The 11,824-nt window shown below is 39.7% G+C and overlaps 1 protein-coding gene across 2 annotated transcripts; it reads right to left on the bottom strand.

The window, feature by feature from the left end:
- Positions 1-4,360: 4,360 nt before the first annotated feature.
- LOC144006768 (protocadherin alpha-C2-like) lies at positions 4,361-10,641 on the bottom strand. Of its 2 annotated transcripts, none has more exons than XM_077505794.1 (3): positions 8,023-10,641; positions 6,025-6,061; positions 4,361-4,924 (listed from the first exon to the last, which is right to left on the bottom strand). In XM_077505794.1, the coding sequence occupies exons 1-2, from the start codon at positions 10,453-10,455 to the stop codon at positions 6,050-6,052; spliced, it is 2,445 nt and encodes an 814-aa protein (XP_077361920.1). In that variant the 5' UTR covers positions 10,456-10,641; the 3' UTR covers positions 4,361-4,924; positions 6,025-6,049. The 2 variants fall into 2 exon arrangements, with proteins under 2 accessions (XP_077361920.1, XP_077361919.1); XM_077505793.1 differs by having other exon boundaries at positions 4,361-4,927; positions 8,023-10,640.
- Positions 10,642-11,824: the final 1,183 nt, after the last annotated feature.

Consider the following 11,824-nt stretch of genomic DNA (forward strand, 5'->3'; position numbering starts at 1 on the left):
AGTCGTTCATATTTCATTTTTGTCATTCCTTGATTTTTAAGGGATTGTTTTAGGCAGTATTCAAGGGATGCTTCACTTATTGAGCCCAATATAGCAATAAAAAGTTAATATTTTGTCTATAATTACCATATTTTCCGCACTATAAGGCGCACCTAAAAGCCTTCAACCATGCGCCTTATAATCCAGTGCGCCTTATATATGGATCAATATTGAGCCGCAACAGGTCTCGCTGTCAAGACGCTATCGGTGACCCTGCACGATCGGTGACGCGCATGCGCAGAAGATCCCGCCATCTTGGATCGCTAGCTAATACTAATAATTTACCTCAGAGAAAATAATAAAACAGCTGTTTATTCATTTTGGGAGTGAATGGAGTTGTCAGAAATGTGGTTTTAATCTATTAATAAAGTTTGACTGACCTATCTGACTGTTTTGTTGACATTCCCTTTAGCGCAGCACCATCTAATGGATGCATAACGTAACCCCAGCCTCTACTGTAGCGCCTTATATATGGAAAAAGTTTTAAAATATGTCATTCATTGAAGGTGCGCCTTATAGTGCGGAAAATACGGTAATTTGATACTTTCATTATTTTTCACGTACAATTAGCACCTTTAAAATCGCATTTTGCAACTTGCTGTCGACTGAAAATGACATCACAGGGGTTCAGGTAACCAATCACAGCTGATCTGTTTTCTAGGTTTGGTCATGTGACATTCACAAGCTGAGCTGTGATTGGTTACCTGAGCCCTTGTGATGTCATTTTCAGTCGACAGCAATTTGCAAAATGTGTTTGTAAAGGTACTAATCCCAGCCGGCTTCGGGCAGTAGGCGGGGTTTTAAATACATATTAGTGTTTAATTTATAGAACTCAATTATAGCAGAAAACGTGAAAGACCTCCCGCATCACTTTTGTGCAAGACAAGACATAAATTAATGTATGTTAACTCATTCAAACCCAAAAACGTATTTATACGTTTTATTTTGTTTAGTTTTTTTGTTGCGTTTTTTATACAAGAGCACACAGAAGACTTTGATGCAGCTTCTGACCTGAAGAGGTCACTTAAAGCAATGGTCGTTATTACAAAAAAAGGCTATCAGGTGACAGCAGAGTATAAGAGATCAGCAAGGGCCATGTTGCAATAAGCCGTTTTTGCCAGTGTTTTCAACAGGTTTGTGAATAATGATAAAACTTAGCTATATTCGAATGCTAATTGCTGCAAAACAGAAACAGATAAAAATATATCTTTTTTTTTTTTTTTTTTTTTTTTTACTGATGAAATAAGAGACTCTAATCTTTCTTTTGGTATGTTCCATTTTTTTTTATAGCAATAGAACACAATATTCTGTGGATCTTGCAAAATCAGTTAAAATCCACTTGCTTCAGTGAAAATAGCTGGGAGTGAATGAGTTAATGAAGGATCAAACTATGCAAATATGCAGCTCTTTCGGCTTTAATCCAACCTGACAAAGCATCTATTTGCGCCCCTGCGAGTCAAAGTGGAAGCACAACTCCATTATTCGGTTCCTAAGAATGAGCGCGCGGCGTTTAACGGAGAAACTGGGTCAGGATGCGAGCGTGAGAGGGAGTTCAGAGAGTGCATGTCTTTGACACCCGACGAGCTTCAGATTTTCTTCTTTCTCATCCATCAAGAGGCACAACAGCGAGACTGATTATATAAAAAAAAAAAAAGTTTATTCAAATTATCATGATCAAGCAGCACAATAAAGCCAAATAAGCAACATCAAAACCCGACAAATAACCCGACTTGAAAAAGAAAGCAAGGCCATTCTCTCCCATTCGCTCTTTGATCCACGAAAGTGGAAAATTAAGTTGAATACATCTGATGTAACTCTCAAGTATACTGTACAATCGGTCTGGTGATTACAGTTGATTCACAAATGAGAAATGGACGACAACACCAAGCGAGAACGAGCACCCCCTGTGCCATTATTAGATCACAGTGAACTTACAAAACTTTATTTATATAAAAAAAAACAAAAAAAACACACATGTAGAAAGTGTTTCAATTTACAGTAAATGCATCTACTCGTTCTGCAAAACAAACGGCTGACTTAATTGAACTGTAATTTTGCTAAGTAAATTCCAACAACCATTTAGTCCGATCATAATAATATTTCTAAAACTTTTCTTTGGTCAATTATAACACTTTAATTTTTGTTGAATGTTCACAGCATATTTTCCATGTGCTTATGATGCACAGTGACACCATTTCCAACTTTTTGTGTACAATACTGATCAGAATGTCACATGCAAAATCTTTTTTTTTTCATTTGTAATAATGCAGAAGGCACACAAAAAGCGTATTCGATGTTCAATTATACGCTTGACTGGTTTAAAAATTGATTGCACATATGTGTGTTGTCCACAGCAAATAGTCACCTATAATTTGTAATAGAAGCAAACGTAACAAACATTTTCGGCTTTGCTGCCTTGCTCAGCATCATTCTGGATAAATCATCCTCTTCGTTGCATTGTTGAGAGTGCATATTTGAAAACGTCGCAGTATTTAGCTCAATACTCATTTGTGCGTGCATTAAATTGAGTACTTGAGCGCTGCAATTTGAACCACATCCTCGAACTAGCTTATTACGGAGCACCCAAATAAGTTGCTTTTAATGAGTCACTTGTTTCCGTGAAATGAAATTCGTGTGCCTTGCTGGAGCGCGAGAGCGCTATTTTGGAGGTGAAAAAAAAAAAAAGGTCGAGAAAAGGACAGCATCTTCGAATGTCAAGTTAAAAATGACAGAATATCAACACATCAAATCCACTAAAACTACACATATGCAACACAAAATGCCCTTGAAAAAAGCCCACAGAAGCAGCATTGAAAGTTGAAGACACAAACTAGCAATAAAACGAAAAATAATCAACCTTGTACGAACTTCAGTTCAATCATGACTGAGATTAAAACATTTCAATATTCATTTGACATAAATTGATAGCTTTATTATTAAAATTGAAATATTAATATAGATTTTTTTTTCTTGCTGTATTTTAAATTTATTTTTTTAGATCACATTTTTATTGCCAGTTTTGTCAGCTTATATTTTTAATAGAAAAAAGATGAACAGCCATTTTTTTTTTTTAAAGCAGTGGTATGTGTCAGCATGTTTGAATGTACAATTCATTTTCACCACATTGAAGTTCCCAATGTCGTATTTCCTATGCTTTCTATCGTACCATATAATATAATGATTTCCTGCAAATATAATAACATTGGCATTTATCTCAACCAAAAATGTAGCAAAACTCAATAATGTAATAATTTCACCAGTAATGTAATAATAATAAAAAAAAAATCTTGCTTGTGATATCCTTTTAATGTATTACGTTATTAGATATATAACATCTCAGAAGTTTTTGCGGCAAAACAGTTCTAATCAAGTAGGCGGAGCTTGCCTTGACTAACTCTTTGCAGAGTTGGTTTAACGCTAAATAAATCAACTCTGTCAATTAACTCCACCACTGACCTCAATTTAAATTAGACAATGTTAACTCATTTGCTCCCACAAACGTATAAATACATTCTATTTTAAATATATTAAGTCTCCCAAAGACGTATTTATACGTTTTTTTTTATTTTTATTTTTATGCTAGACAGAAGGCTTTGATGCAGCCTCTCAACGACAGAACGGGTGAAAAAATTGTAGTAATTTCAAAAACGGCCAGCAGGTGGCAGAAGAGCATAAGAGATCAACCAGGGCCATGTTGCCAATTGCTGCAAAACGGAAACAGATAGAAATTACTTTTTTTTTTCGTGATAAAAGAAGAGACTCTAATCTTTGTTTTGGTAGGTTCCATGTTGTTATAGCAAAAGAAAACAATATTCTGTGGGCCTTGCAAAATCAGTCAAAAATCCAGCAAAGCAGCCGGCAGCGAAGAAGGGGATTGCGTCCGTCAAAATTGCTGGGAGTGAATGAGTTAAAAATACATTTTTTGTGGTTAAAATCAACTCTGAAACATTTTAACACTCAAATGTTCACTATGAATGTATATAACGGTCATAGATTAACAAAACACAAAATATAGAACTGTATTGAAAATGAACATACATAATAATATGTATTATTACATTTTCAGGAAATTATTACATTATAAGGTGTTATGTGCCCTAATACCACATTCCAAGTATTTCTAAAACCTAATTGTAAATTGTCCCTTAAATACAGATGAATACTAACTACCACATGGCCGGAACAGAACCGATTGCAATAAATGATCCACTCGATACTCAAAGCTTTCAAAATATTATCAAGTACAGTAGACTACAGACACAACCCCCCCCCCCCCCCCCCCCCAACAAAACCTTAACCCCCCCCCCCCTCACCCGTGATCGTTCATTTTTACACACTTGTCACTATTGAGTACAATTAGCAGGTGACAGCCTTATTCCAACAACAGCTCCGCCCATAAAACAGTCAAAATGTCATTTAGGAAAGGAAACCAACCACACAGCATTTAAATGAATGAAACAGATCACCTGATACATTTTTGTATGCAAATCAGTCCGATGGAAGAATCACGTTCACCCTGACTCTTATTGATTAGGCGTGTTACGGAACCCGCTGAGTTGCATTGAAAGGGAAATGGCATGAGGCTACTTAACTCATGTTTAAAACAATGTTGGCAATTCTTTGTCCGAATGAGATTCATTTTAGAATCATGCAGATTCATGCTGAAAATAGAAAGTCTGGGAGAATGAAGCTTAAATTCAACCGAGGTCGAGATTAATAAAGTGTACAGTTATCTATCTGCCTATCTAGCTAATGGCAATGTTTGGAGGATTGAAGGATAGAAGAGTTGGCTTGGAGGGACTCAAGGAAACTGTTTTACATCTGCGTACGAGTCAATGACTGCCAGGAAGAGATGATTAGATCACGGCAGTTCTCTTCTGGTTGCCTGCTGAGAGACGGAACACAGAATTAGTCCTGACACGAACATGCTGAAGATTACAGAAAGTCCTCACTCAGGCAACAGTGGGCCGTGACTGCCTGGTTCGTGCCAATGTCAACGTGGCAAAATTGAAATCATTAGGGGTGTCAGGTGATTACAATTTTTTTTTAATCATAATTAATCGTTCTAAATGTACAATAGAATTGTCAGGATTGACCCAAATGCAGGGAAGCGGGGCGAGGAGGCAAAGAATGAGGTCAAAAAAATGTTTTGTAAACAAAAACGAGGAGGCAAAAATGAGCTACAAACTAAGAAACAAAAACAAAGTCCAAACAAGTAAAACGAGACAAGCTGTGGAGCAAAGGAGGAAAATGACAATGAATCGACGCAGTCAGAGAGGAGACAAGAGACTAAATACATACGCACTAATTGACACAACGAGACACAGCTGGGCAAGACACAAGTGGCAGAGAGGGTGCTGATTGGTTGACAAATTAGGAGGGGTAGGAAAATTTTTTCATACTCTTAACATAAACAATGGAAATATGTTAAACGATAATAGAAATATGGCTGCATCTTTGCGTCATTGATACAGTCATTTCAGAATTCGTAAAACTTTGTTATGCTGCTATATATATATATATATATATATGGAAAAAAAAAAGACTCATAATTGTTGACCAAGCATGCATAAGCAGGCATGATAATGTGAATTTTGGCAATTACATAGGCTTGGCCAGAATTTAGGGCAGCCAGATGTGCACAACATGACCCTGACCAGCAGCCAATTTCATTCTAATCTGTGCTCTCAGTAAGCTGACAGTTTTTTTTTTTTTTTTTTTTTTTTTTTTTCTTACTTCAGAGCCTGGCCAATTTGAATGTAGCATTTAAACTGGCACAGTGTTGTGCCCATGTGTACAAACATGGGCAACGGTTCGTCCAGGAAAATGTCACTCATAGGATTTTAAACCAAACCGAAATAAATCAGTAAATTGAAAATGAATTTTGCATTCAAAATATACATGTGAAAAAAAAAAGAATCATATATAAAGAAATGTTGAAACAAATTTATGACATATATATGTAATTCATAGCAACCAACATACCTCCAGTTGTAGAATGGACTTCTTTTCATTTTGAGAACTTAATAAAGAACAAAGAGTTGCACAATTAGTGTGAAGGTCAAACGTAATACACAAACATGAATACTGTCCATACATTTACTGCACGTATGTATTTATAGCAATATATATATATTTCACCTGTTCATTTCTTTAGTTTAGTCTGCAAGCTGTCAGATTAATTCTGGTAATATGTTTCGCTTTATTTTGTTGTACGGGTGATTATTTATTTATTTATTTTTTGCAATGGGTTTTAGTTAGATTATACAAATGTAAATTATACAGTAAAGGAGTTTGTGTTGATCATTAACAACACACTAAACTTATGAATGTTAAATATTAACTCATTCACTCCCAGGACATTTTCGCTGTTTTACTGGATTTTGACTGATTTTGCAAGGCCCATAGCATATTATGTCCTATTGCTATAAAAACATGGAACCTACCAAAAGATAGATTAAAGTCTCTTCTTTCATCAGGAAAGAAAAAAGTGTATTTCTAGCTGTTTCCATTTTGCATCAATTAGCATTAGAACACGGCTAAGTTTCATCATTATTCACAAATCTGTTTAAAATAGTGGGGAAAAGAGCTTTTTGATCTCTTATACTCTGCTGCCATCTGCTGGCCGTTTTTGTAATAACTACCATTGCTTCAAGCATTCTCTTCAGTTCAGAGGTTGCATCAAAGCCAAAACGTATAATTACATCTTTGGGAGCATGGTAATATTTAAAATAGAACGTATTTGTACGTCTTTGGGAGTAAATGAGTTAATCTAATAAAAATATCCATACGTTAAAAAAGATTTTTTTCTAATTTCCGAAAGGTGTGGTGTTTGACCTTCGAAGTTCCATTCCACATATATGCATGAACCGTATCCCGGTATGATCCAGCTCATTTGGCTCATCTTGTCCTTGAAGTGTGCTTGCGCTCTTTGAAGTATTCCCGCGTTTCTGCCACCCACTATTGTGATATGCATCTGGGATAAATGACCTACATACTACATGAGACATCGAACAGTGGAACATGTGCGAGATGGGGAGGGGGTTGGTGTATTTGTTTGACCTAATTATTCAATGTGATTGCTTGTTGGCTCTTTCAGCACTCTAATAATTAAAATCCTCGCCAGGTCTGTTAGTTAATCGTCATTTACTAAGAAATCACTGCATCATTTGTGAATTTTTTCTTCCTCTGCTTTTCCATGGTCACAAATGTATTTTAGCTGGAAATTTGGCGAAAAATCACAAAACTGGGGCTTTAATTTGCCATTCTTTGTTTATCAATTATGTCAAATCTCGATTCAGTGCACCATATATTCTTATATAGAATTATTATGAGCTATTATTACAAAACTAAAGCTGGACTGTTAATATAGATCTTGAGCTGGAATAGTTACTCCCAAAAACGTATAAATACGTTCTATTTCAAATGTTTTAAGTGTCCCAAAGACGTATATACACGTTTTTTTGGTTTGTTTTTTTGTTTTGTTTTTAATGCTAGAGCATACAGAAGAAATGGTAGTTATTACGCAAACGGCCAGCAGGTGGGAGCAGAGTAAAGGAGATCAACCAGGACCATGTTGAAAAAAATCTCAATGAATCAAAATTCTAAATAGATTTGTGAATAATGATGAAACTTAGCTGTATTCGAATGCAAATTGCTGCAAAACGAAACAGATAGAAATATATACATATATATTTTTTCCTGATTAAAGAAGAGACTACCCTTTCTTTTGGTAGTTTCCATGTTTTCATAGCAATCTAACACAATATTCTGTGGGCCTTGCAAAATCAGTCAAAATCCAGTAAAACAGTTGGGAGTGAAGGCTTCTGTAAAAATGTCTGGGAGTGAATGAGTAAACAAAACGGCATTTATTGCTGTAGTCACTTTTGAGCATGAATTAAAACTGCATTTATTGTTGATGATTTTTATTCGTAATGTTAGTTATCTGCCATTTGACTGTGTACACTTTTGCACACCACATACCTCCAGCGTGGATGCTCTGGACTCTGTGGTCTCGCTCGGCCCGATGCTCCTGGGTATACTGGACACAAAGTAGCCGGCACCTTTGGGGATGATGGGCTGCCTCACGACCACTTTGCCTTTCCTGGTTTCTGCCAGGAAGAGACTGTACCAGTAGGCATCGCTGGAGATCAAGGTGGAATCTGCGATGGTGGAGCTCCGCTGGCTGATCACGCTATTCCTGCTGATCACGCTGTTCCGATTGGCCGGGGGAATCTTGAGGGGCTTCGGCTTGGGGTTTTGACACTTGAGCACGATAATCACCAATATGGTAATGAGCAGCATGAAGGAAACGGCCCCTAAACCGACGACTAAGTATAAGTTCAGGTCTGTGAAGACGTCATACTCCAGCGGCAACTCTGTCGTCTCCGAAAAGGCCATGGCGTGTTCGACGGTGGATATCTTGATGGTGACGGTGGTGGAGAGCGCGGGGTTGCCGTTGTCCTTCGCGACGATGACGAGACGCTGCTGCCGCGGGTCCCTGTAGCTGAACATCCTGGTGGTCCGGATCTCGCCGTTGTACTGATCGAGACTGAAGAGGGTGTTGTCGCTGATTTGCAAGAGCTGATACGTGACCCTGCCGTTCTGCTCGGAATCGGCGTCGATGGCGATCACTTTGGCCACTAGGTGTCCCTTATCCGTTGACCTCGGGATCACCTGCTCGACGACGGAGCCTTGCGCCCGCCACGGCGACACGATGACCGGGGTGTTGTCGTTTTGGTCCAGAATGATGATGTGAACGGTGACGTTGCTGCTCAGCGGCGGGACACCGGAGTCCCTCGCCTCAATGTGGAAAAGATACTCCCTCTCTCGCTCAAAATCAAACGTTTTCAAAGCGTACAGGGCGCCATTTTCCGGGTTGATGGAGAACAGCATTGACATGGACGTGTTGGCGATCTCTTTCTCCATTATGAAGTACACCAAGTACTGGTTTTCGTTCAAATCCGGGTCAAACGCACTGAGAGACGTCAGCAACGCTCCCGGCAGATTATTCTCGAGAACGTGGATCGTGTAAAAGGACTGAGGGAACGTGGGCGCATTGTCGTTGAGATCGTGAATCTCCAAAGTGAAGGTCTCGCTTTCAGTTAACGGCGGCGTCCCTTTGTCCGTCACCTTCAGCGTGATTTCATATTTGCTCTTGATCTCTCTGTCCAGTGGCTTTGAAACCAAGAGCTCAAAGTAACCCTCGGAGGATCGATTGAGGACGAAGGGGAGGCGTTCCTGCTGACTTAACGTGAGCTCAACTTCCCCGTTGACTCCGGAATCCCGGTCGCCGACGCTGACCACCGCGATCAGCGTCCCCACGGCCGTGTTCTCGGCCACGGCGCTTTTCAGGGACTTGATGGTCAGCTCGGGGTAGTTGTCGTTCAAATCCGCGACGGACACCATCACTTTGCAGTGTCCTAACAGAGGGGTCGCCCCTTCATCCTGAGCTTGTACGTGCATCTCAAAAATCCGATTCTCCTCAAAATCAACCGCACCCTTCACCTTGATCTCACCCGAATGTCGGTCGAGGGAAAAGAGCTCTTGCGTCTTCTCGGAAGTGTAGAGAGTATACGAATATAAGAGCCGCGCGTTTGCGCCTTCATCCAAATCGGTTGCGTTTAAGACCATGACGACAGTCCCTGCGCCTGAATTCTCGGAAACGTTGACTTCGAATACCGGCTGAGTGAACTGGGGGGCGTTGTCGTTGATATCCAGGACGTTGATGATAATACTGGCCGTGCCTGATCGGGGTGGAACCCCCCCATCAACCGCGGTTAAAATCAGATGATGCACCGCATCTGTCTCCCGGTCCAAATTGCCATTAAGGACCAAGTCGACGTATTTGGAGCCATCGCTGCCAGTTTGGATGTCAATGTTGAAGTATTTGCTCTCACTTAGATAGTAAGTCTTGATTGAATTAGCACCGACATCCGCATCGACAGCATTCGTTAATGAGAAGCGCTCACCGGGAGGGGTTGCCTCGGAAACATCCAAATAAATGGTCTTCCTCCGGAACACGGGCGCGTTGTCATTAATGTCCATGATCTCCAACTCGATGTTAAAAATACGAATCGGGTTTTCGAGTATGACGTCCATTTTCAGAAAGCATGAGGCTGTTTTAGTCATGCAGACGCTTTCGCGGTCCATCTTCTCGCGGATGATGAGCTCGCCGGTTTCTTTGTTGATGTCGAGATAATTTTTGCTGTGAATGACGTCCAGCTTTGCTTTCCGCTCCACCATGCTTCGAACATCAAGACCCAAATCGGTGGCAAGGTTGGCGACAAAGGAACCCTCTTCCATCTCCTCCGGAATAGAGTAGCGGGTGATGGAAAGCGCGGAGCTCCACAATGCAACGAATGCAAAAGCAGCGATCGGCAGATGTGTCCGTAAATGCGCCACGAGGGAAGCCATTGTGCCGCTTTTTTTTTTTTTAAATAGAGCAATCGAGCAAATGCGTCCGAGTGTTCAGGCTGTCTTGATGAGAGGAAGCACCGGTGTCATTCTTGCATCCACGCGTGGGAGCTGCAGCAAGCGGTCCATGCACGCGCAGCAGCGCCGTTTCCTGCAGGGGCGTGTGCAGCACAACTGTGTAGGCTGGCCTCGGGTGGCCCGGCTCGCATGAGGGGGGGGGGGGGGGGGGGGGGGCAGTTTCTACACCCCCATAAATAAATAAAAAAATAAAAAAATAAAAAAATAAAAATAATGACAAAAAATACATAAAATAAAATTAAAAAAACTATGAAATGACAAGTAAAGGGGATATAGTCATTTAATAAAATATTACTTAAATTGTAAGGACTCCAGCATAAAACAGTAAGAAAAAAAAAACAAAAAAAATTCAACAAAACTGCACAGTTTCATCTCTTACAAAGCCTGTTTTCGTATTAAAAGTGCTCAAATGTAGCCCCTCATTACACACAAATTAATATATAGATTTTTCTGTTGAGGTAACCATAGCAACCGTTATTTCTTTGTCGTGGAGCGTACATGCACGAGTGACTGAGTGCAACTACGGGGATGGTTTGTGAGAGGTTCTGGGTGCTTGTGCCTCCATTAGTCTGTATTTTACCGCCATCTAGTGACACATTTAAGAATTACAGGACCATCCTGTGTTACGTAGTCCTCAATCAAACCGGTTGTCTCCTCACTCACTTACTTTACATGCGCACGGAGTACCACCTTTGATGTACTAGAGTCTTATAGTCCCCAAGGAGCAATTGTCCTCATGTGCTTTATCCACTCCTCTCTCATTAATTAGTGAGTTTAAGTCAACAGAATTATATGGAACTGCATTCGATAGGCTATTGCTGCACATTTCAATGAGATCAAATCTGTTGTAGGAAATAAAATAGTCTTGCTCCACAGGGAAGCACAATAACAATTATAACAATATATGCAAATTTGTGCCACAGCACATCACACGGAGACCTGTGAAGCTAAATTGTATTGAAATTAATAGAATCAGAATAACTTGTATTGCCAACACAAGCAAGGAATTTGCACTTGTATGTTGGTGCAAAAACAAAGCACCAAAAAGTTTTTCTATTCAGTCTATTTGGTTAAACAGAAGTATACAGCATCTGTGATGGAGTGACACCCTCTAGTGGCAAAATGATGCACGCTCAACCAGTTGGAGCTCACAAATTTTTTTTTAGTAAAACTTGATTTCTTCATTATTTATACGTCCCCATGCCCAAAAACAGGGCATGAGTAAGATGTGTTCTGCTTACCTGTGAAGTCAGGCTGTTTTGGGATATCGGTTGTGATACATTAAAATATT

Source organism: Festucalex cinctus, chromosome 18, assembly GCF_051991245.1.
Source record: "Festucalex cinctus isolate MCC-2025b chromosome 18, RoL_Fcin_1.0, whole genome shotgun sequence".
Lineage (NCBI taxonomy): Eukaryota > Metazoa > Chordata > Actinopteri > Syngnathiformes > Syngnathidae > Festucalex > Festucalex cinctus.

Bases quoted from the DNA above. Each gene is read 5' to 3' on its own strand.
- LOC144006768 (XM_077505794.1), bottom strand. From the start codon at position 10,455: ATGGCTTCCCTCGTGGCGCATTTACGGACACATCTGCCGATCGCTGCT.